Source organism: Tetrao urogallus (genome assembly GCF_951394365.1).
Source record: "Tetrao urogallus genome assembly, chromosome: 27".
In the NCBI taxonomy this organism is placed as follows: domain Eukaryota; kingdom Metazoa; phylum Chordata; class Aves; order Galliformes; family Phasianidae; genus Tetrao; species Tetrao urogallus.
In genome coordinates this window covers 4,094,817-4,120,677 of record NC_136840.1, presented here as the reverse complement: position 1 = coordinate 4,120,677, position 25,861 = coordinate 4,094,817, and the positions used below count along the sequence as shown (strand labels likewise).

The 25,861-nt window shown below is 49.3% G+C and overlaps 1 protein-coding gene across 4 annotated transcripts in view; it reads right to left on the bottom strand.

Moving 5' to 3' along the window:
- Nucleotides 1-853: 853 nt before the first annotated feature.
- DPYSL2 (dihydropyrimidinase like 2) overlaps nucleotides 854-25,861 on the bottom strand; it is a gene marked incomplete at both ends in the record, with an annotated part of 40,966 nt that continues 15,958 nt past the window's right edge. For 2 of the 4 annotated variants that reach the window (XM_079547392.1, XM_079547394.1), the window contains 11 exons: nucleotides 854-945; nucleotides 1,548-1,725; nucleotides 2,983-3,162; nucleotides 5,806-5,976; nucleotides 6,091-6,232; nucleotides 6,369-6,525; nucleotides 9,163-9,283; nucleotides 12,613-12,681; nucleotides 13,511-13,591; nucleotides 14,330-14,391; nucleotides 14,999-15,163. In XM_079547392.1, coding sequence (XP_079403518.1) covers nucleotides 854-945; nucleotides 1,548-1,725; nucleotides 2,983-3,162; nucleotides 5,806-5,976; nucleotides 6,091-6,232; nucleotides 6,369-6,525; nucleotides 9,163-9,283; nucleotides 12,613-12,681; nucleotides 13,511-13,591; nucleotides 14,330-14,391; nucleotides 14,999-15,163 — 1,418 coding nt within the window. The remainder of the gene's footprint in view (nucleotides 946-1,547; nucleotides 1,726-2,982; nucleotides 3,163-5,805; nucleotides 5,977-6,090; nucleotides 6,233-6,368; nucleotides 6,526-9,162; nucleotides 9,284-12,612; nucleotides 12,682-13,510; nucleotides 13,592-14,329; nucleotides 14,392-14,998; nucleotides 15,164-25,861) is intronic. The other 2 variants (XM_079547393.1, XM_079547395.1) reach the window with 1 other exon arrangement.

The following is a 25,861-nucleotide window of genomic DNA, read 5'->3' as shown; positions in this document are numbered from 1 at the left end:
CCCAGTTCTGAGATAAGGCTTTGTAAACACGATGAGACAAACGTATTAAAAACACACACAGACATTTAAAATTTAAAAAAAAAAAAAAAAAAAAAAAAGGAAAAACTCCTCAAGGACCTAATTTGCAGCAGAATCAGGAAGGAAAAAAAAAAAAAAAGGAAAAAAAAAAACCCCAACAGAACAAAAGTCTCCAACAGTTCTAGCTCACCCGATGGCGGGGTGCCATGTGCTCTGTCAGCTCCTAGTGCTGGGTCCTGGTTCTCTCTCTTGGCAGCAAACAGCTACTCTGTGGCCTCAGAGGTGATGGTGGGGAATGGTGCCAGACTGGGATTCGTGGCCCTCCGTGCTCTCCTAGCTATGCTGCTGGAACACAGAACCCTAAAGAACATCCAGTTTATAACCCTTGAACTACTCTTCTGCTTGACATTGGGGGAAAAAAAAAAAAAAAAAAAAGCTATTTTTTTTACATTTAAAATTTATTTATTCTTTTTTCTTTTCATCTGTGTCTTAAAGGCAGCTCCAGGGAAATTCACTTTATCCTTCCTTTATTAAAAGAAAGATGCTGAATGGGACATAGGCCACATATCTCCAACATCCTCTTCACATTTACTTTTGCATGTCAGAGGTGTCAAAACAGGGTTGGTTGTTTTCTCATTAAACGTGTAGGGGCTGACAGGGAAGTGAGGGGTTGGTGAAGATGAGGAGGGAATCTGAGGGGACCGAAAGAGGCGCGTTACTTCAGCCCCCCCCATTGCCCGCAGTAACCATCACAGGCTCTAAAAGAATCAAAAAGGGTCTCCAGGTGCCCCCATCCCCTCCCCTGGTCCGCTGGGCGGGCGGAAGGGGTCGGTCCTTAACCCAAGCTGGTGATGTTGGCACGTCCGCCCGGCGGTGCCACGATGCGCTGGGTGGTGCGGCGTGGGATGTTGTCGTCAATCTGTGCGCCTGTGGGAGACAGGAGGGATGTTGGGTTCAACACGGAGACTGTGTGAGATGCAGGGGGTCTGGAACAGGTCGCCCCGTCCCTGCGGACCCCCGTGGATGGGGCTGCTCTGAGCACCCGATCGAGCTGTGGGTGTTGGCTGCAGAGGAGCTGGACCACACAGCCTTCCTTCCAACTTAAACCATTCTATAAGCAAAGTGCATCGGTTTCCAGTGCCTTAATTCTGATGAAATCTGCTCTGCGTTGACACCACCACTCTGAACACGGGCACACAGCCCTATGCAGAACTTATGCAGAACTGGCTAAATGCTCCTCCCTTCGCAAGCCCCTCACTGTCTCCAACTTTCCTTGTTGCTGAGCCTCTTGCCCTGTAATGCTCGGCTTCTTTTCTTAGTCTACTTGTCCTGACCCTGTTAAGGCACTTGTGTCCTGTCCAAACCATTCCACCCCCAGTGCATGGAGAAATCCACCTGCTGCATGCCAGACCCACAGCTGCTCTCAGCTGGCAACTGGCACTGGTGCAATCACACAGCCAGCTGAGCACTGAGCTACAGGGAATGCAGCGTTTAAGAAAATAAAGAGGGCTCTATGAGAGCTCCTCTACAAGAATACGTACCAGACAAGCTAAAGCCAGACTGGTGCAGGTTCCTCACGGGTGGGGCTTGCTGTTTGGCAGGAGATGTTTTAGCTGAAGATGCAGGAGTGACCGTCTTCGGCGTCACCGACACTTCGCAGACCGGCCCATCATAGAGGCCTCGAGGCACACCCCGCAGCTCAGCCAGCTGCAACACACAGCAGCAGGGAGCTTTAGGGTCAGACAGCCTTCAGAATGGCCCTAAACAGCTGGCCAGATGTTGCTAAGCCAAAGATGCATATTTCAAGATTCATCTCTACTAAGAGGATTTGAAAGCAAACAGGACCTTCCTTTCCTTTCCACTCTGTTCCCCTTTCCCCTTCATTTTCTCCTTCCCTTCCCCTTTCCTTTTCCCCTTCCTTTTATGACCTCAGCCAACCTACTGTTGTATTAAATGCTCCTGGCCACTCTAAGGAGCTTATTGCTCCTACCCCAGGAGAGCCATGCTGCTACAGAGCAGAGCTGCACAGACAGAAGCCAGGCCAGCTTCACTTCTTCAGCTTCAGAGCTTTACATTGGGTTAAACATAATTATTCCAGCCGAGATACTGCCCAATTGGATTTGGATTTGTAGGTCAAACACACATTTCTGCAGGAGGGCAGAACACAACAGAAACTACAGTTCTCTTCTCCCCAGTGCTGAATTATCTGTGCTTGTAATTCTTGTAACCTGTAATTCATCCAACAAGTAATTAAGGAAAAATCTGCAAGGGATGAGCAGACTGCCTATGGTCAGCAAACCGAAACAGCTCTGGTTTTGTCCAGGAGAGGGCAATACCTCAGGCTCTGAAACATCTCAGAAACCTGACTTCATCTGGAAATAAACTTCTCAAATCCCCTGCAGTTCATTTGCAACTGATTTTAGCACCAGCTTTTCACCAGCTAAAGGCATATCAGGAGCAGTCTGTTTCGAATGGGTGTATTTTAGCCTCTTAAAAATAGAAATGTTCCCACTTTTAAGCAGTCGTGGGCTGTGCCTGTGACTCACCAGTCACCAGACAAGAGCATCTGATTGTACCTGACAGAAGGGAAAGGAGCATCTGTAGCAACAAATCAGAATGCTGAACTGTTGCTGGAAGGTTTGATGCGTAATTGCCATCAATATTAGTACGTTCTGTTGGTAATCTGCAGATGGACTCAAATCCAATCCAGACAGCTCTCACTGCCCAGGGGTCTCTAAGGTAGCAAAGAATTACAGAGCAAAAGGAACAAAATTTGCAGAAAAGCCAATCTGAAGTCAAAGTAGTGACTCAAGCGAACAGCAGAAATGAAAGGGGAATGAGCTACACAAGGCTTCTATCCAGGCAACGTTTCCTCTTGCAAAGTGCATGCACTGAGCCAGGGACAGCCTCTGCTTCCCACCCACTTCCACTGGGGAGCTCCAGGGGGCAGCTGCTTGCACTCACCCTGCTCCTCGCTTTGATGCGCTTGTAAACGAAGTCGGGGAACGGCTTCCTGGGGATGTACCGCCCAGAGCCCTCCGTTACATGGAGATTCCCATCCTCCAGCACGATCTTCCCCTGGCTGATAACCACCAGGGGAGACCCACGGCACTCCATGCCTTCGAAGATGTTGTACTCCAGAGACTGGAACAGACAGAGAGGCAGCGTGAGGCAAACATTCACGCCAGCAAAGCCCAGCAATCAACAGCCGTGCTAACTCCTAAGGCCTGGAAGCAAACCCAACAGCACGTGCCTCAGTTGTACACACAGTGCCTCAACAGAATTTGTTTTAAATGAGGATACTTTCAAGCATACCTGGTCGAGACGGATGTCAGCACGTGCCTTCTCTGCACTGCATGAGACTTAAGAGCCAAATTAAGTTTTACCTGAGTTTCATATTAAAAGTGATGGTTATTTTCAAAGACTGTACTTGGAACCAGAGTTTTGGTTGATGGGTCAGAGACCAGGACAATCTTTTTACTCTAATGGGATTGCTCATCCTCAATTAATAGGATTTGAAACGTTACACCATGGAAAAAAAGAGGAGTTTTAAAGGAATCGCTGGTAGATGTCCCACCCAAGAAGGGTCCTGGAAGGAGATACACTACAACCAGGCTATTTGGGGACTCTTACTCAGGCAACCAGCTCTGAAAGGAATCCAAGTCTTTTTCTCTGAGTTAATGATGGAGTTGAACCTTGAAGTGTGTTATAAGTATGGGTAGGCCTGACTGCAGATTTACAATTAGCTAGAATGGTGGTTAAACCATTCCAGTATGGTGGTTAAACCAGTTCCAGTATGAAAAAAGTTGTGGTGGCAAAGGAGGAGGCTTGGTTAGAAACTTATGAGTTAGGCTGTTCCAAGAACAACACCATCTCCCCCTCCAGCTCCTGACGTTTCCTTGCCAGACAGTGGCAACAGCAGTGTGAATTCTTGGAAAATGTTTGCATGTTGCTCTAGCATTAAAAAATGTAACAACCATCCGATGCCACATAATCAGTATGTCTCCTGGTGTCGTGGCAACGGCTCTGCCTGACTTTCAAAGGGCTTTTGTTTTATCCTTGTGATTTAAATAGGATGCCTTGACTCTATGGGCATCACTCCTCTACATTTCTTCTTTCACAATGCGTGAGATGCTCTGCAGGAGTCGCAGTGGGGATCTGCAGTCTTCAGCCCACAAACCATTTCTGAGGAGCGGCCTTGAGATCATACAATCATGGCATCATTAAGGCTGGAAAAGACCATGAAGATCATCTGTCTGGTGGTCCTTCAGCCGAGCCCAGACATATGGCAAAACGAGGAGGTGATGAGCAGTGGTTCCTGATTGTGCTGGAGAACATCTGCAAAAGATACCTGAATTTTGTGTTAGGAAATGTTGAAGGCTCCGCTTCCTAAAAACAACACCCATTAAAATGCAGTGGCTGTCACATATTCAATCCAGGAAGCTCCTTCCAGCTCTCAGAGCTCGTCAGCTCCCAAATGCACAGACTCAGGTTTACAGCACTGAATCCAGCACTCTGTACGTGAGCAAGTCTTCTCTCTTCAGACTGAATGTGATGAGTCTGGAAGAACCTCAAAAGCAACCAAACTCCTGAGTCTGGACGCCTGTGTTAGACATTACGCACAGGTAAAATGAATCCAGGCCATCTGTGCCCAATTCTGACACAGAGTTAAGTCACAGGAAAGCAAATCAAACCTTTAAAAAAAAAAAAAAAAAGGTTTCTTTGTGAATGTGCCCAGGGATCCAAGTGTGGAAGAAAATTTTGCTCCTTCAGCTCCAGAGTGAATGAAAGCATTCATGGAAAAAAGAACAAGGAGTTTTTTTCCAGGGAAACATTCCATAGGTTCATCGCCAGAAGTGAAACAAGTTGTCAACAAATGCAAACAGGGGTTGCTTTCTCTGCGACAGAGCACAAATGTCACAGGGAGACTCCAACCGGTGCTCTGTGTGGGGACAGTGCTGCCATTCCGTGCAGGCTGGGATGGTTCTTGCACTGCAGGAGCCAGGTGTGAGGTCTGGGATGCTGCTGTGGGCCACAAAGCTCCAACAGTGCCACCATAAAGAGACGAGGGAAGCGCTGCTTAGTTTGGGAGCTGCCCTGTGCTTCTGTGCCATCCTGGGTTGGGATGAGCATCAGGAAAATCACGCCTGACTCCACACATGCTTCCCCTATGGCTTCACTCAGCTAATGGTCCCTGCCATGGGTTCTTCTCAACTTCCCTCATCCTCATGGATATTCACCAACTTCAGGGCCTCCACCGCACCACTAACCCTGCTTCTCCATGCTCCCGAGGTGCAGAACATCTGCATCAAAGCCTGAATGCTGCCAGAAGCCTGCAGCAATCAGGGACAGATTGGTGCTCAATGTAAATCCACTCAGACTCACTGACCTGGATCACACCTCCAGAAAAGGTGTCTGGGAGCTGATGTGCTTCACTGGGAAAGGCACAGTCCTCAATCCCAGTGCTGCTGAGCCAAAAGGTCATCGGTGACACACTATGATAAGTGGTGCTTTAAATGATTCGAAGAGCCAGATCCACACATCCAACACTCAGAAGCTCTTTGCGTTGAAAGGAATATCTGTGTGTTCATGTGATTTCAGCTTTGGACTCACACAGCTGAGCTGTACTGGATGTAAGACCACAAAGGGCTTGGGGCAAAGGTTTAAAGAAAAATAAATTAAGTAAAAAAGCCCTCAGTTGTCACAGGCTCTGGTTCCTATCAGCACAGTCTGAAGAAGAGAGAACAAAACATGCAGGAGAAATCACACCATGGAAAACATCCTTACTATGTTGTGGGTCTTGGCAGAGATTGTCTTGACGCTGTCCGGATCCCAGATAACCAAATCAGCATCAGAGCCCACGGCGATGCGGCCCTTCCGTGGGTACAGGTTAAAGATTTTAGCTGCATTTGTGCTGGTCACAGCCACAAACTGGTTCTCATCCATCTTGCCAGTCACCTGCGGAGAGATGGAAGCATTAGCCTGGATGGCAGCACTGTGGAAACCAGCCCCAGGGCTGGCAGGAGCTCCTTCTCCAGCCAAAATACAGCCAGTCCATGACGTGTGACATACCACAGCCTTGTCCCAGATGATGGACATCCTCTCCTCCGTCCCGTTGGTTCCCTCGGGGATCAGGGTGAAGTTGTCCTTCCCAACAGCTTTCTGAGCAGTGTTGAAGGTGCAGTGGGCACTGCCAGTGACTTGGAGGTCTCCGCTGGAAAAAGGTAATGGCAGATGGGTTTTGTGTTGTCACAGCCTTTCGCTAGCTGGCAACAACCACTATTATTTTTATTAATCGCTCGTCTCATGATGAGACACATCTTGTAATGAACACAAAGAGCTCTACTCACCAGGACAGCAGGGAGTTGAGGAAATCAGGAGTGGTTGGGTCAGGACTCAGTGGTGGGGAAGTGACAAAAGCGGCCGCCTTCGCCCAATTCTTGCTCCAATAATGAGATCCATCAGTACCCAAGCTGGCTGTGATGGGCTCCCCGTACACCACAGTGCCTACAAGACAGGAATGCAGGCAAATCCACTGTAATTGCTGAGCAATGTGCATCTCTAACCTGGCTTCCAGGAGCAAAGCCTCCTTCTGGAAATGAATGTTTCCAAACCTTTACACTCCTGAGTTAATAATAAAGATATTGCTACAGATAAAAGCATGGAGCAGCAAAAGATGCCTGCGATATTTTTATAAACATACGTGCAATAAAGATCTAACAAGGCTGGGTTTATCGCAGCAGGCTCTGCGCACAGATCAGCTAAGAGAAAACTCGTGTTAGAAGAGCTTACTGCCTAAAGAGAAAGCACATCACCAAGAGGAAGCATCAGTGCTTCTGGTTCCTGAATGCAGCTCAGGAAAACTGATTCCCCCAATGGTTCAGGGTAAATCCGTGGCAGAACCAGGAAATGAAATCAGATCTTCTGACTCCCTGTCCAGTGCATTAACCACCAGTGCACCCCTCCTCCTCATTAACATTTCTGGAAGCACATGAAGGAAGAGCTGATCCGTAAGGCCACGATTCTTTGCACGTTGGAACACAGTAGCACATCTGCACACCAAGCAGATGCAAAGCACTGCGACTTCAAAAGCAGCACGGGCTGCAGCCCCATGGGTCTGCTCACCAAATGAAACCCTCCCCAAACCCCTGCAAAGTGCCTGTCCATCTGGCTTCTGAGTCCAGACACCCCATGCATTCGCAACAGCCTGCAAAGGATGGGGCAAAGTCAGAACCAAGGCAACCCACGAATGGGTCAGCAGGCTCCTGCACAGCTCACCATGCAGAGCACAGAAATACGGCCTGCCACCATACTGTCCGTATCTCTGAATGGGAAAGAGTGTATCAGCTGAGGCTGAACAAATGCACAAAGTGCCTTCGTGCTGCTTCCAGACCCCAGCGACACCAGAGGAATAGGATCAGTGTGATCAGAGGGGATCCACCAGCAAAGGAAGGGGCTGCCTGACATCGCCTGCCCCAAATAGGGTTATGAAACCAGAACAAGGCAAAAAACACACGCTGCCTATTAATGGGAGGCCTGTTGTGGGCCAGGACATTGGGAGGATTGTTCTGCAGAGAATGAGCTCCAAGATCTGCCAGCGATGGAGTCTGCGGGGAATCTCCTCCATACAAATGCCACTGGGAGCATCTGGCTTTAAATAACAGCCGTTCTTTTCCATCTAGCCAATCAATTCTGTTCTGTTTTTGCTTTGGATAGTCCTCAACTAAGTTTCCTCTGTTGCTTGGGAGGGCAAGGATGATGTGTGTGGCCCTCCTGGGCTATCCAGCTGGGTAATTGCACAGCATTTAAATTGAATTATTTGAATAAAGGAGCAGAGAATGGCGTGCCATTTATACCCCTAATTCTCCTTATAAGGAGAAAATGTAATCCGAAGTCGGCTTCCCTGGCCTATAGGATTAAGTTGCACAGACACATCAAGTTGTTTTTTGGGGTAATGCAACATGCAGCCACTTTACCATGTCAACACATCTTCTCATTTCAGTGTGATCTCCACTATAATGGAGCTAGGGGAGGAAAGTTCATCCAAAACAGCCTGAACTGCTTCCACATCATGAACAGAGAGATGTGCCTTGGAGATCAGTCCCCTTACCAGCTCTGAACTCTCTGAACAGGTATCGTGGGATCAAAACACTCCTGAGCTAATACACACACACACACACACACACACACACACACACACACACACACACACACAAGCCTGTTTGCTGCAGTAGGAAATCAGCTCTTCGAGCACCAAGCACCCAGATGGAAAGTGATGTCATCTGTGTATCTGTTCAGGCTTACTGAGACTGCATACAATTAAACACAACCCCTCCAAGAAAAGGAGGGGAACCATCATCCCTCATGCTTACTCACCCACCCAGAACAACTTTAAATAGAAAAGAAGGGTTTCATTACAGAAGGGAGACAGGCACTCACTGCACTCTGCAGCCTTTGCTTCTTGGGGGCAAGGCAGCATGGGCAGGACGTGGAGGAGCTCCTGCACCACTCAGAGCAGTACAGCTCCCTCATGGACCTCACCATGAGAAGCAGCACTCAAGGTCTGGGTCTTTCCTGCAGCATCCTTAGAGGCATCAGGAACTCCCAGCCAACCCCAAACTACCAATCCCAATTCCTGCTTGGATGCCTGCTGTGAGCACCAGGAGCATCTATTTCACAAGCAAAGATCTGGTAACTACATCAGCTACTCCAACCACTTCCAAGAGGGCCCACGAGTCACAGAGCTCCATCAGGACTCCTGGAATCGCTTCTGACCCCAGAAGCAGCTCAGCAGTAAGCAGTAAGGGAAGAGCACAGGAGCTGGAGAGAGGACACAGCTTGCTGTCTCCATGGAGATTTGTCAAGCAGGGAATCACTCTGTGATAACACGAAGGCACATGGCTCAGTGTAGTGGGATGCGTGCGAGGAGGCTGAGCAGAAAAAACAGCTTCTGGCACTGATAACGATCCCTGAATACTTTTCTGCAGGAGATGAGACAGAAGCAGTTGCTTGGGACCTTTTGAACGACAGCCTGGATAGTAACACTGGAAAAAGAAACTCCTCCTGTAGGGGTGAAGCTTATGTTGGCAAGGATTTGCACGGAATGAGCTAATAGGTTGCTTCCATCCAAGGGCAATAACTTACCCTTTTTCCTGGCTTGAGCAATGACTTCAGCAGCGCTTTTGCTCATCACCTTGGTGATATAGAGAGGGCAGTTGGTTTGGTTGGCGATGGTGATTGCCCGGTTCACAGCTTCTGCCTCCACCTGAGAAACAAAGTCAGCAAATCAGCAACATCCCTGCATGACAGCATAACCCATCCTCCTTGTAGGGGAAATCAGGGTGTGCAGGCGTGAGGTGAGCTCCCACCTCTCCAAATCTGAGCCGGAAAAATGTACCATGTAATCAGGATAATTAAGATGGCATCAAGCTACACTCCCCTCTCATTACTCCCTTTCCTCCCAGGCTGCTTCTGAATCTCTCTACAAGCAGGCTAAGTCCTAAAGCAACCCCCCAGGTGCTTGGGGTCAGTATGGTTAAGCCTCTCCTTTAACCTAAGCAAAAATAAGCAACTAAATGTTAGCTCAGCAGAACTATTCGTGTTCCAGCCCACACGGAAGAGAGATGCTGTAGCCACATATTCTGGTAAGCCACGTTTGCAAGCAAGCCTTCTAAATTGTACCCTCCACTACGATATCTGGCTTGGGATCTGACAGAGCGTGAACCACCCCATAAATCAACTACTTTGATACCCATAAGGAAACCCTGAGCAAGGCTGAGGCACTACATGCTAGCTGCTCTTAGAACGAATGCAATCAGGAGTTTCCCAAGTCACATATCCTAATCAAAGCAGTCCAGCTGAAAAACTTCATGAGAGGAATCCTCATAGTGCCTACTACTATGAAGAGCTGCAATGCCATGGACATCTTCCATGCAAACAAAAGAAAACCCACAGCAACCAGGCACCTGATTTCCAAAAGGAACCTGCCCAGGGCTGGCACACACTCAGCACTCTGGAGATCTGCTCTGCAGTGCTTTGTCCCAGGTCACACTCAGCCAAACCCCATCAGCCCCAGAAGCAGAACGCAGCAACTGCTTGGCCATGCACTGAAAGGAACACCTGAAATAAAGGAGCTGGCAGCTGAATTTGGCACAAGGATGCCCAACCAGCTCCCCAAACCCAGCAGAGCTACGGGGTACTGCCCAGGCCTGTCACCACTCCAGGGCTGGTGACAACCTTCCCTAGAGAGTGCTGCTGCCAGAACAGGGACATTTCTGGCCCAAAAAGGACAGGCTGAAAGGAAGGCTGTTTTCTCTTCAAGGTTCCACAGTCAGCAGCAGGAAAAGGGGGGCTGAAAGAAAGAGCGAAGAAAAGCCTGACTGTCCATCCTGAGAAGCAAAGAGCAACGTCAGATGGGCTGATGTTCCCAGTGGCATCAGTTTGCAGGCACACGCACTGCTCCTCTGCTGCAGCACTCACATTTCCACCCCATGCTTCGGTTTCCTCACTTGCAAACAGGGATAAAACAACGCCCAGCTCCTCAGCTCTGACCAAAACGCCTCCAAGCAGCTGCTGAGCAGGAAGAGGATCATTTCTGCCCAAAAGAAAACGAGGCTGCTGAATTCCTGCCTTGTGCCCAGATGCTATGGTGACAGGCACATAACAATAACCCAGCGACTAGTCCAAAGGGGAATGTTTGCAATTACCAGCATGCATCAGAAGCCCTAACACAGCAGTTCTCCTGAAAAAAAGAAAAAAGAAGACAGACATTTCCTGGAGCGCTTGGATCGCTCGGGCTTTCGGCGTTCTTGTGGCTGAAACAGAAACAGCAGAAAAGTGACAGATGGCTCTGAGAAGTCATCACAGAATGATCCACTCTGTGAGGCTGGGAGCTACAGAGAGTGATGGGTGATGCTGCCTTGGAACGGGGGGTGGCTTTGTGAAGGACGGGACTGAAGGCTGGCTGTGACACCAGAGCCAGCAGCAAAATGCGAGGCTCCATTCGTGCCTCCTGCCCAACCTGCAGGCTCACAGGGGGTGCAGGACGTGGCCTCCATCAGCCAACGTAAACAGCACTGAGTGGTTTGAAAAACACAACAGGGAAAAAGGAGGGGAGGGAACCAGATGACATCGTTTCCTGCTCTGTTTCCTATGACTTTAAAGGAGGAGAACGTGGGCTGAGAGCTTCCACCCTGCACAGACGGCACAGCTGAGCTCAGAGCTGCCCAGCTGCTGGGCCACGAGTCCTGGGGCAGCCCTCCTCACCCCACCACCAACACCACATTCCTGCAAAGTGCAGGAGACAGATGGAGCACCAAACCCGAGCCAGGGGCGCACACAGTTCATGCTTTGAAGCTCCTGCTCTGCTAATGATGGTCTTCGAAGCAGCCAGACGAGGCTGGGCTAATTTGATTATAGGAGCAGCCTTTCATAAGTCCACAGCAGTTATGGGGTGCTCCACAGATGAGCCCTTAAGTGTCAAGTCGGCATCTGTTCCTGCTCTCCTGATGCAAGGCAAGAAAAATGTCCCATTGAAAAAAATGCAGGAGTGGGTGGAAGGCTCGGTGTGTGAGCTCACAACTTCCAGGAAGCAAGAATCCCAGCTCCTGAGGCCAAGCAGCTCTGCAAGGGCTCAGCCCAAGCTGAGAGCGTTCCCTTCACTCTGCCTGCAGCAGCTGAATGATTTATGTTCCTACTGAAATGCTGCTGGATGCTGCTTGTCTGAACCAAGGGAGGAAACTGAGGGAGCGTGAGGGCACGTGCAGATGATCTCACACATCCAGCTTCCAGCAGGACCACATCTGGCGGGCAGCACAGCCCTGTTATCTTGGGGGAAGAGAGATAATTTATGGTGTGTAAGTACACAGATGGACATCCCAACCCTCGAATGCCGTGGTAAGGTACTGAGCTGAGAGATACTGAAAGAAGGGAAATGAAGAACTGAAAGGGCAACTTGTGAGTTCTTTTCTGCTCTTCACATTCTTTCAAAGACTTAGAGAGAGTGAGATAAATGGGAGTAGGGTGCTCAACCCCAGAGAAGATGAGGGGTTAGGTGTGCTGAAGTGCTTGCCTAGGACCTGAAACTCAGCTCCCCTCTCTGGTACACATTTTCTGTGCCTTCAGTACATCATTTGGGTCCCTTGTGGTAAAAAAAAAAATAAAATCCACCATCTGTACAACATTCATCTAACAATCAAATACAACAGAAGATACAAGTGTCTAAAACAATGTCACTCTGCTTTAGGTACCTCATGTGAAAGCACCTTCACAGACCCTCTCCAATAACCTACAGAAAGAGATGAGCATTTCCAGAGGGTGAATTAAACCTTAGGGTGGAAGAATTGTTCCCTGAAAGCACTCCTCTCCCCAGCAGAAAAGCTGAGGGGGGTTACTCAATTTCTCGTAAGTACCCACTGTAGCTAAGGCAGCAGTCAGAAGGGAGCAGTTACTGGTTATTTAGTAGGAGTTAGTCCCTAGAAGAGTCCTTGCCTCCCCCCTTATCCCATACAGCAATACTACTTATAGCCAGGATGAAATCCTGCTTCTGGCCACATCCATCCCAACGGAGCTTCCGAACCGTAAAGGCATCCTCACCTCTTCAGGTCTGCTCAACACGTGCCCTTCAGGGCCTGTGATTCCCAGCTCCAGGATCCTTTGCTGCTCCTAAGGCAGATTAAAAAGAAGAGCAGAAAAAACAAGATTTAAAGCAACGTGCATTATTGCAGCAAACACAGCTGTTTGAAAGAGGCACAAGCGAGATCCTGAGCATCTGTCCTAGTTGGTGTCACATGGGGCTTTGCATGAGGGCCTTAGAACCAGAGTTCTATCCAATATGCACTGCTGAGAATAACCAGAGCTCTACAACAGCCCAGCTGATTCGCTCACAGGAGCTTGGGAAGCCTTGTATATTGATTTGCCTCACAATGGGCTCACAGTCCCCTCAGCTTTCACTGCTCATTCACGTCTATAAAATGGTCCCTCTACGACTCGAAAAACAGCATCTCATGGAAACATCATCCAGTGACGGCAGGCAGCTGGGCTCAAGGACTCAGGTGGTCTTCTCCCCACTGAGACAATGCAGAAACCCTTTGCAATGCCACGTGGAGAGGCACAAGGTGTAAAACGAGCTGCAGATCAGATTACATCCAATTAGCAATGCCCTCTTTGTGGCTATTTCAAGGATTCCAAGCGTCAGCATCCCAGGTACTACACGAAGTTGTTTTCTTTCTCTACGTTACTGCACAGCATTTTTCTGCATGCAGCAGCAGTCACAGCCAGCACAGTCTTTCAGTTATAGCCAGAAAGGCAGAGATGGCCAACAGCTGCCCCAGAAACCTGACTTATCCCTGACAATGAAGGGAATGACATTCAATGCACAGCTGCGTTGTGCTTTTAAGTGGCTCAGAGATATCCTGGTTGCAAAGAGGGATGTTGAGTTTAAACCTCTCCCAGCAGTTTGGAGCTGATAATCCACAGAATAAACAGAACATACCTCGGCAATGATGTCACCATTCTCAGCATGCACTTGAGCTGTGGCACCAATATCCCGGATAACGCTCAGGACCTCATAGATCTGAAAGAGGGAGAATACACACAACAGTACACACCAGGTCTGTGGTCTGCAGCTGTACATTCGAATAGCATACAGAATTTGTCAGAATGGAGGACAGAGGAGCGTGATTTCCCACTCTGCAACGAGTTTGAGAGGGCTCAGGTTGACCAACCCACAACTGATGCCTGCTCTGTTAACGGCCGCTCATTAAAATGCTCACCAGAGTCATTAGAGGTAACTGTCATCCACCACTGCCTCCCACACAGTTCCAAATGACTCCCAGGCATTCCTCTCCTCCCGCCACATTTAGAAATATAAACTGTCCAGCTCGACAATTAGCTGTGCCCAGATGGATCCACTGGAAGGGCAAACAGGAGGGCAGTTCCTTTCCGAGGTCCCAGTGGTTCCAACACAACAGCCCCAAACCCACTTTCCGGACCAGGATGTGTCTGTAAACTGAAACTCATGCCAGGGATCTCACTGTCCTGCCCTGTATTGATGCAGAAAGCAGCAATTTATAAAACTGCCACTGCTTCCACACGAAAGGAGTTGGGATAAACCCTCTGTTCCCTCAAAATGAGTTTTACCATTGCTGTCCCTTAGCCAAGACTTGAAAGAATTCTTCGAGGCAGACCTCTGGGTACTGTTACAAACCTCAGGTACTGTTACACATACAAAAAGACAGAAACCAGAAGAATGCTAGATGCAAATATAGTGAATTTAAACCCTGATAGAGACAGATGCGCTGATCCTTCCTACCTGGGAGTCGGACAGCTGGAAGCGGTCTTTGAAAGCCATGTAAACCAGGAAGGAATTCACACCTAGAAAGAGAGCGAAGGAACTGTCCTCAGCATACAGACTGCAGGCACAGATAAGGCTCAGGACAGAAAGAAGACATCCCAGTCCATCAGCCCCTTATCAAGCAGTAATCATAGACACATAAATTACTTTAACCTGCTGTGAAATGCATGCACGTGATACATATGCTCTCATAGCAAATTGGTGTGAAGGCAGTGAAACTACAAGCAAGATGGAAAATGACTCAAGCATAAGGATGCAATGTCATGGAAATCACAGAGGGGAAAAGCCTGTGAGGTTGCTTAATTCAGCTCTTCTGCCCCTGATTCTTCCTTCGTTTCACATCTGAAGCGATCACCCACCTGCACTCATGACACAAAGCATTTGATTTTCAAGTTCAAGCTGATGGGTTTCACTGAACAAAGGTGCTCCTCTGCACGGCAGCAGCCAAAGGCTCACCTCTGTACATCAGTGCTCCCCACATCAGTGGGACAAGACAACAACAGAGCCTGATGTCACAAGGATGTAAGGATAAACTACATCTGAAAAGCCAGTCTTCAAACATAGGAAGCAATTCTGAAGAACAAGGAGGGGAAAGGCTTCCCTCAGCTTTCTCTTAACTGCACGTACCGTGATCTTTAACCAGAGCTTCCATCTCCTCCTGGACGCCTTTGTGCCACTCGGTGATGTCCACATGCAGGGAGTAATCACAGCAGGATTTGCTGTCTGCCCATTCTCGCCACTGGTCAAATGCAGTCAGCAAACTGGTCCCCGGCTCAGGAACCACATGATCAACTGGGAAAGACAACAAGAACACCAGTAAGCTGCTGCAAAACCAAGCCATCACTTTTACCCTTAGGATACGAGCTGGTTTTTGCTCCACATCCCAAACAAGAGGCAGTGCAAAGTGAAGAACAAGGAGGACCAACAGCCTGTCCTGAACGCAGACACAGCCCTGCTGCCCACGCCATCCCTTCAGTCTGATTTCAGCCCAGCACACTGGGTCTAACAGCACCCGGGCTCGTAGGCAGCTATGGAATATTCCACCAGTCCTACAGAACCACCTCAAATGGTAACTGAAGGGATTTGGTAATGATGTCTCCACTTTCTGAGGTGTGTAAAGGCTGTACAAAGGCAAGAGGCTAACCCAAACCAACCCTATTTCCTGCAACGTTACCCACTCCCTCTCTGCCTTTCACATGACAGCTAGCAAACAGCTGCTCAAATATTTGCTTTTTTCCCAAAGGCCATGCCTGCCCCTCAAAGCACTGCTCTGGTTTGCAAAGGGAAGGATGTGACATGCAGCTCTTTGTCCATGTGCCACTGGCACAGCTGCACCACTGGGGGCTGAAGGGTTCAGGAACAGGAGGGCTCTATCTGCTCATGAGGACACAGGCTTCTGCCCGTTAAAGAAATCTGTGCTATGGGTGAAAGCTCTGACATTTGCTTGGCATCAGCTCACGGACGTCGTTTTCATCACCTCTGGGAAAACGAAGCCAAACTCAGCTGACAAACAGTCCTGCTGTTGGAAAAACCATCTGATTTCTCCTCCACCAGCTCCTCCTCTCCAATGGTCAGAACCCTTCCACGAGCTTCCAGACTGAATTGTTTCCTGGCCACTCTGCAGCCCATTGTCACTCTGCCAAAGTTAATCTTCAGCTTAAACAGTATGAACAACAAGGAGAAAAATAACATTCCCTCTGCATTACCAAAGGGACATGGAGAAAACCCAGGTTTGCAGACATGGCCCAGTCTTAACACAAGAGCTGTCTTCCTCAGCCTGCTAACTAATTAAAAAGCCAAAACAATCCCATTTAATCTCAATGGCACCGCAGTCATAAATCCATCTCTGCTCAGACGAAAGGTGCTGTAAAAGTGCATTCAGCCCCCAGACAACACGTGGCCTATGGACATTAGGGATTTCTGCCTGAGGGCAGCAAGGGGTTAACACTACGGTCTCTGCAGCCCAACACAGAGTCCCTAGGACTGATTCTGGTGTTCAGGATCAGAGCTTTATCACCGTCCCATTTCATCCACTGCCCAAGTATGACTAATGGGAGTCAGCGCAGGGAGGTGGGGAAAGGGACCTCTACCAGATCTCTGACGAAGCCAGACTACAGCTGGTTATAGGAAGGATAAGAGATGGAGGGAATGGGGCACACGCTGGGATTTGGGATGTGTCACATAGAAGCTGCACCACCACCACATCCTGCAGCAGCTCCCTGGGGCTCACTGCAGCCATACAACCCATCATCCCCATCCACACAGAATGCTTTGCTTCCATCACAGCTCTCTGCCAAGCAAATACTACCAGTGACCCACTTGGTTACATCCACGTTGAAGGGCCCAGCAAGAGGCAGGCTCAGGTGTGCAAGGTAACCGCCAGCCTCCCCAAAACTGGGATCAAACAGCTCCAAAGAGATTTGGGGAAGCAGCACAGAGCTGCTCTGCAGCCACATCTGACCTGCAGCACAGGGGAAAAAGCTGCATTCATAGAGTCATAAAGGCTGGGAAACCACAAAGATCACTGAGTCCAACCATCACCCATCCGTGCTGCTGCAGAGGCAGCAGATGCTGCACAGAAGGCACAAGAAACACGGATGTAAGGCCCAAGTTCCAGCCTAGAGCAAATTCAGGCATGCACACGGCTTCTCAGTTTTATCACCTCTCATTACTACACTGCAAGATCACGTCCCACATTCCTCCATGCTAGGGCTTGGGGGGCTTAGTTTTTGTTTGGTTGTGTTTTAGTTAAACCATAATAGCTAGAGCCCAAACAAGCAAGAATGAGCCCAGGTCCCTTCAAGGAGAAGAGTTAAGACTGATTCTTTGCCTGCTGCTAAATCCACCAATTATTGCAGCTACTTCTGCTTACTGGGCACGGGTAGGGATTGCCCTCACACATCTCAGAGCTCCTTCCAGCCCTCGGGCAGAGCTCAGACTGCAACAAAAAGCTTTTTCTTTACGGTCCCCACGCAGGGAGCGGCACAGAGCAGCAGATGAAAGCTCCATCTGCCCCGTTCCCACAGCCCTGAGCTTCCCGAGATGACCCCCGGGCAGCAGCACGGATGTGAGGTCTCCTGACCCAGCAGAGCACACAGCCGTGGGGGTTTGCCATGTGAAAAGCAGAGTGCTTGGCCCTCAGTGAGCGCTGCTCCCCAGGGAACCCCCAGCTCGCTGCTGTGCCTGCAGGACGCGTTCAAGGCAAGCTGTTGCAACACACTGCAGTCACCCCTTTGCTCTCCAGACCACTGCAGCCTTCATCTCGCCTCGCTTCCAAGCCCAGATGTTTTCTTCCTGCTGTACAAATGATGTCAGCTGCTGAGTACTGAAGAGGAAGCTGCCAACTCACTTCGAGCTCAAAGCATGCACCAAAAAAAGAAACAGAAGGAAGAAGAAAAGGCAGAAAAGGAAAGATCGTTTCAGTATCACTTCACTAACGCCGAAACCTCGAGGAGGAATTACAGAGCTGTGGTCCTCAGAGCAGCTCCCTGCACGGCACTGAACTTCAGCTCCAATCCTCTTTGCTTCTCAGTGGCAAAGCTGGCGTTTGGATTGCAGTGGTTTCCCAGCTCAGAGCAGAAAACATTCTGTAGATTTATCTTCTACCCCTGTGAGACACAGAATCCAAACTGCGAGAGGCAGTAAAGCAAGCTGGTCTGCATCAGGAAAGCAACTGCTCCACAGGAAGAAAAACAAGAAGATGATGTATTTTACAAATCATCTCATTTTTCTCTTGATAAGAAACCGATGGGATTCCAGCATTACTGCACAGTTTGTCTTTTTCTCAGACGAAGCAAAAGTTCACCACCCTTTGTAACGCAGTGGGATTTGAGCACCTGCGCACCCACATGCCATCATCAAACAGCCCTTAATTACCCCTTTGATGTGCTGGTTTTGCTCTCCCCCCATAACACTGCTTATGAGGTGCATCTGTACTTACTTCCAACTATTTGGGCTCCCACCCACTCACCACCCATGGCTGTTCTCTGCCCCTCTCCCGATCCTTTGCTCCCCTCCTCGGGCAGATTAATCAGCTCAAGATGAAAAGCAGACAATAAGCCAAAGTGAGACAACAGCACCAACAACTGCGAGCTTATGTGTGTGGCTTCCACGTCCCAGGGCTGGCGTTCAGCCACATGAAACACTGTGCATCCTACCATCCCATAAGGCTGGATGCTGCAGCAAAGAGTTAACGCTCAGAATTAAGTCGAAGGGGAAGGAGGAAACTTAGAGGCACCGATTTAAAGGAAACTTTGAGTCGCAGAATGGTTCGAGTTGGAAAGGACCCTTAAAGGCCATCTGTTCCAACTCCCTGTAGTGCACAGGGACCCACAGGTGCTCAGAGCTCCATCCAGGCTGACCTCGGGTGTCCCCAGGCACGGGGCATCCACCATCTCTCGGGGCATGTTGGTTTCCTCTTCCCATTGGAGCTTTCACAAAGCAGGGGGCTGCCCAGCTCTCCCCCAGCAGCACCCAGTTGGAGAACAGAAGTAACATGCAGATGTGATCACCAACAGCCTACAGGATGCTCTGGGACGGACGAACATCACTTCAAAGAGCTCTGTGGCACCTGAAGATCTCAAAAAAATGCAAGTTAGGAACCCAGCTTAAGAGAAACGGCTGCTTTTCTGGACGTCAGTGGCACAGCTGAATCCAGCCCTGCACTGGAAACAGAACGTTATTTGCTGGATGGATGCCCTGATGGGTGGGGATTAATGGGTTTTATGGCTTCCTGGTATTGTGGCATGTTCAGATTTTTTTCTTTTCTTTACATCCTGCCTCATTTGAGCAGGGCTTGGCTCACTGGCTGCTCTTCCTGGAGTTTCTATTAATAGTTTTTTGCTTCCAGCTTTGCCCTCTAAAGCCTTTTTTCAACCCCTTTAATTATGTGACATCTAAAGCATGCACAAAACTCTTCCTCTGTCTTCAGCTAATGAATGCCACTACCAGGAAACAGAAAAACTGTTTTATATGGACAACAGAAAACTGAATTAGGCCAAAAAAAATTGGGTATGTCATACAACCACGTGTGCAGGGCTTCATTCACTGCTGTACACATTATTTCAGGCAATGACCAGCACAGAATGCACATATTGTGCAAGAGTTTATAAGGTGTAAATCCTCAATATTTAACTGCTAGCAGTCAGGTTTTAAATAGCAGCTTGATTACTATAAACACATCTGCCTTTTTAATACTACTTAATCTTCGCAGCCACCGTTTGTGATGAAATCTGGTGTATTTATTGACTTGTATGTACTGCTGAAAGGCATTTTATGGAAGGGCTGTAATTAAATTCATCCCTGGTAATTGCAGAGCTCCCTGCAATGAGGACTGGAGCTGCTGTTGGTCTGTTGCTGCAGCAATGCTCTCCTGGCACTGGGGTGGACTGGGAGAGATGCTGTGGAAGTGAGTGGGATCCAAAGGAGAAGGCAGGCCCCTGACCGACCCCGGAGAAGATCATGCCATAATCTTCATGCCATAATCAGAGACCTTCATAACCAAGGTCAAGGCAACACGCCTTGTGCAGCGACAGCGCTGTTCTAAAGCCAACTCTCAGCTACAGGACAGAGACCTCAGCACGTCTTCTGAGCTCCAAAATCCCCAGTCAAGCAACCTGCAGGAGCCTCACATCCCCTGTATTCCCATTACAGACAATTCTTCCCCTAAAACACACTGCAGGGTGTGTTTACTCAATCTAGAACAAGGAAGGATCGCTACCAGTTCACCTTTAAGCTCACTGCTTCACCCACCTGACGTACCCAAGCTGATGCATTGGCCACAGGAAGACAGTGAGGATATAAAGAAAGAAGTTTCCTAACAGCTCACAAAGAGATTCAGTTCGCATAGCTGGGGGTCCTATCCCCAAATTATGCTTTTTGAAGAACAGAAGGGATCATTCCGAGGAGTAACAGCTCTCTGCACCCAATGGCACATCCCATGCTAACAGAACACACCGAGGTCATTCGCTTGGAAGCATCTGCTGGACCAACAGGGGGAAAGGCAGAGTCAGCGACACCACGGGTTGTCTTCTGTCAGTCCTGATGCAGTTTATTAGGCTCCACGCAGAGAAAGTCAGGAACTGGACGGGACTCAGAAGGACTGGATATATCCAGGCTGGTGACATTTTCAGACTGCAATGTTCTGTTACTCCCCCGCTGATGTCACGTAGATATTTCCCTTGTCTTTTTAGCTGTCTGATCAGATCCAAAATATGATTAATAATGTCTTCTGGACACAAATTTAAGGAACAGCAGGCTGTATGTCCAAACAATAATTACAAACCCCAATTCCACAGTTGGAATGACTGCATCTTTAGATGAAAGGTCCCAGTTCCTCACAGAGCAGGTTCACTGCTCACCCAGGTCATGCTAAAGGAGGAGAGGAGCCAAGTTCAGATGAGATACTCGAGTGATTCCAAAACTTGCACCTTCCTTTAGGCTCACTCCACACTTGAAGCCCAACGCTTCAGAGGCCAATTGGCTGGAATGCTTTGTGGAATGGGACCGAGCGCAATGCTGCTGGAGCTGCGGAGCTCAGGTCAAGGCAACACACAACCACAACAACAAATGCAACCACAGCAGCACCCAGGGGGCAGAACTGCGATGAGAAAGAAGCGGACACGCTGTCCCTCTCAGGTCAGCAGAGCTGGGCCCTGCCCTGCAGGCTTTTTCCACCGCTTGGGAAGCTGGAACAGCTCTGGGTCTGCACCGCTGTCCCCAGGATCACGCTCTGGCTCTCTGCCTTCTTTCACTGCCCATCACTGCCTCATGGGAGCACAGAGATGAAGAGGAGCACAGTTGTAAGTGGGAATTTTTGCAGTGAGGCTCTTCCAACCCACACTAATGACTGAAGCTTGCACAGACAAGGCTCTGTCTTTTGTTTCCACCACAGACCAAACCTTTACGCCATCTCTCACATTCGTGACTTCAGTTTCACTGCTGGTAGCAGATAGATCCAGAGCTGCAGGGCGACTTTATGGGACATTTCCCCATTCTATCCAGCTGCCATTGCAAACTGCTCCACAAACTAACAGGAGCAAACACTGATCTTGGAGCCACAGCCGAATTCTACATGACAGAAGAGCATCTACGGATTTTCCAGCTACACTGATTTCACCACACTACTCTGCTTCATGGTGGGCAGAGAGCCTCTATCCATCAGCCTGAGAAGTCATCTGAACCCCATCAGGGGCTGAACTCATCCCTTTGGACACTGCTACAAATCCTGAAAAGCTCCATCTGAAATAAATAAAACTCTTGGAAAGGGATGGATCAGTTCCCGTGCCCCGAGCTGGGAAGAATCCTAAAAGGACACGTTTATGGGGTGAGATGTTGTAACTGTTGGTTACTCTACCTCTTGCCGTGCAATTATTTGGAACTTCCCCCCTCCCTCCTCTTTGTGCCGTGTAACAGCATGGGATGGTTCTCACAGAGCTCCTCCACCAGCTCATGCTGTCCATAGGCTGCACCAGGGAATGGCATTCATATGTAAACCACCACAGAGACCCCCAGATCCCAAAAACACACACACAGCACACATGGAACTGCTTTCAGGAACAGAGCAATCTGCTAAAAATATGTCCTGGAAGGAGAACTTCCAACAGCACAGCCCTTTTGGATGGGCTTTGAAAATTCACCATCAGGTTCCCCATTTGCATCAAACCCAATGGTTCCTCCCACTGCTCAAAAACAGGGAATTCAGAAGCACGGAGAAATTAAATGTGTGCCCATTGGCAGCACCAACAGCGCTGCACCAAAGGAAGAAAAGAGTCTTCCCAGCAGCCATAACTCCTCAGTGCCCATTGCTGCATTCCTTGCCATTGCACACAGCTGCCACGGCAGAGAGATGCACACCCAGCAAGCAAAGCATGATTAGATTACACTAGACAGAGGGCTAATTGGTATTCCTTTAACACTTCTTCCCAGCAGGAAGATTAAAAAGGCCCCGTTTGTAAGAAACAGAGGGGATCCATGAACTGAAGGCACAGTGGCTGAGAGATGGAAAAGGGCTCTGCTGACTCAGGACACCAAATTCCACTGCGCCCACGCGAGAAATAACGTGTTTTGTTCTGCCATGCTTTCTTTCAGGCATCGTTTGCTTCCTTCCCCTGACAAGCAAAGCTAATTCCCAGTGTGGAAAGCTAAAGTTCCTGTCTGACAAGGATGATTTTTGCTGAGTCAAGCTCACAAGAAGGCAAAAGAAGCCAAAGAACGCCAGCAGGAAGGCAGCAATCCATGCAGAGCCAACCGTGCCAAAGGAAGGGCTGGAGGCACCATTTCCCGCTGCTTTTATGACCTTGTCTCAACTTGAGGGTGATTAAGACAGGCTATCCAGCAAGATTTGATATGTGCCCTGAAAACTCATCACAGACAGTGCTCATGGAGGTGGGTTTTGCTGTTTGGGCTTTTTTTGATAGTTTTTTTTTGCTGTTTTTTTTCAGACTGCTTTTCAGTCTCCAGTAGACAAGCTTTAGACAGTGATCATCTGCTCAGGCAGCTGAGGACCCAGCTCAAACTTGGCAGCACACAGCATGCACTGTCAAGTGATACCCATTAGCTCCATCCTTCTGTGTGTCATCCGTAAGGCATGGGACTTGGGGCTGAGAGCACTGGGCACGTGAAAGGAAGGGAAGCATTTAAAAGCAGCTCTTCAAAGAAAAGAACGTGGGCTTCATGCAGCGGGAAAGCAGTACAGCCATCCCGACCATTACATGGAATAAGAGGGATTAAGTGCTATTGCATAAACATACAACGCTGGTTACTTCTCTTGAGCGAGTGCCAAATCCCTCTTTTCAGATGCATGGAAAAATGTAGGTCAGTTCCATCTGCAGGAAGACGGCTGCACTGTCAGCGCTGTGGACATTTCAGCACTCATTTGTGCAGAGCTACGTTGGATACACTGGGGTATCCAGGCTGCAGCACGTGCAGGACAGCCTGCAGCCACTCCTTCCTCCTCATGGAACAAAACAAACAGTGCTGGGGCCTCTGTCAGAAATCAGGGCTGCCAAAGATGCAGGAGACCAGAGAGAAGGCAGGCACGGTGTGCAGAGCAGCTCTGGAAAAGACAGAAGATGGGAAAATAGGGAAATCTACTTACAGGCAAGCTGTGCTGAACAGCAGTGGCTCACAGGACTCCATCCCCAAGCTGCCGATGCTCTAAGAAAGGAAGGTGGCTCAGCCAACACACAGGGCCACTGGGCAGGGCCACCAAGTACGGCCACCAGCCAGGGACCACCACCTCCTGCACAACCTCAGGCAAAGCAGCACAGCTCTTAATTGCTCTTCACAGCAGCAGCAAAGATGCTACAACCGCTGCAGCCCAAAGGGAATCCAACACACGGAACAACACACAACGTATGTCGAGGGCTGAGCAGCTGCTTCCTTATGTGCTAACTGGCAAGAGACATCAAGGACTTGGCAGATTGGCTCCAGAGAGACCTCTTAGCAAATCCCAGCAGAACAGCAGGCACAATCCCACCCAGCAGAAAGCAAAGAGGGGACAGCAGGAAGCACGGGCAGCAGAGCAGGCTGTCAGCCCATGGGTACCACGATGCCTAATGGACTTAGAGGGGCTTAAAGCTGGAGCAGAGCAGCACACCACAGGGGACTGCCCATCCCTGCATGCAGACAGACTTTCTCATGAATGATTTTAAGCCTGCTCTGAATGAAAGCACCAAATGCATCAGCAGGGAGCTGGAGGGCAGCAAAGCAAGCGAGGTTAAGCATGAATTGGTGCAGAGCCCAAAGAGCAGGGGGGTACAAAAGGCACTGAGAACTGGAGAGAGGAGAGAAACGGCCGGAGGGACTTTGTACTCCTGTGTGGTCACAACATTATCTTAATACCAGCATCCAAGAGAAGCCTCTCCCCACACAAAAATCCAACTTCCAAACAAGTGGATGTTTCCATTACATTTCTAGAGAATTAAACATTTCTCTGCTGCAGAACTGCCAGCAGCTGCTGGAGGTGAAGCAGGCATGTGCCGCTGCCTGGCCTGGTGTCCCTCACTGCACAGTTCCTCTTCATCTTTGCTTCTGGGTGCAAAAAGAAGCAAAATTCAGGCTGGTCTCTGTACAACAATGCAATGCACACATACACAGCCATAGGTTCCCCACTCATTGCAGGGGGAGTGGACTAAATGACCCGTAAGGTCTCTTCCAACCCAAACCATTCTATGATCAGGTGAGGTGCTGCAGCTTTGTGGCCACTGCCCTCGGACTCAATTGCTTGGCTTATGCTCTGTGCATGACTGCTGGGTCACCTCTCTCCCTCTGTTTCCATCCTTTTCCTCTGCCCACCATCCAGACTCTTCCTCTCTACCAGGACAGGACTAACCCTCACAGCAACCCAGCAACCAGTGGGACTGTAGGTGATCTCCATGTGTGGATCTAACACACACTGTGCCAGCTTGCCATTGCCCCAGAATGCTGCCTGGCCCTTCCTTAAGCCCTTCTCCAATCTCCCTCTATTACACTCACATTTCTGAAGCCCAAGAACTGAGAGGTGAGGCACCATAGTAGGTTGGGATCACCCTTCTAAGCTGATGAACTGTGAGATGGGGATCCCTCAGGATGACCCAGGAGCTGTGAAGTCATCTTGCTTGCACTGCTGAGCAGAGCCCAGCAGCCAGCACTCTCCTGAGGAGCCCTGCCATCCTGCTCCAGCCCTCCCTTTAACAGCAGGGTAAAACATTAAGAAGCTGAGTGCATTCCATTCAAAGTTCCCCTTCGTGTTCTGAACCTCCCCAGATACAAAGCTCATATCCCAAGTGCATATTCTCCATGTTATTAGGATAACTGCTAGTCAAGTTCAAAAGGCAGCTGGCTCCCAAGTCACCAAGCCAAACAGAGCTATAATTTCTCCTCACTGTAATTTCTCCCTATGATTATAACAGCGGTTGACTGAGTCAACACAGGCAATGTCAGCAAGCAGTTGGACTCAAGGACTGCAGATACCCAGGAAGCAGCAGCGTTGGGGGGAACTAAACGTGTGTGGGAGCTGCCGTGGGACATTCAACAGACCAGAGGATCGGGGAGCCCATAAATACACACAGCTCAGCTTTGTCCTTTCTGCAGGGTAAGAAGCAGAGGGGAAATCCTGCCTCTGCCGAAGTCAGGGGGAGTCAGACTGTGGGTGTCGAAGGGGATTTCGCCCATCACAACCAATAAGCAACAAAACGACCGCAGGGCTTTAAGAGACCACCCTGCTCTTAACTTCTCCAGTAGCTCCAGGGAACACCTGAGGGCATCAGCCTCTCTCAGGCCAACACAAAGGGTGCCCACAAACGCCATCTTTAGCTCAACATAAACTCCATAAGCTACACAGGTGAGAAAAATACTTGTAAAGGGCAACTTCAGGCTGAGCCCCCTCCCAAACTCCAGAGGATCATTCTCTTTCCACACAACATGGAATCCCTATGGCTGGAAAGACCTCTGAGACCACCAAGCCCCACAGTGCCACTGACCCCAAGTGCCACATCTCCATAGAACAGC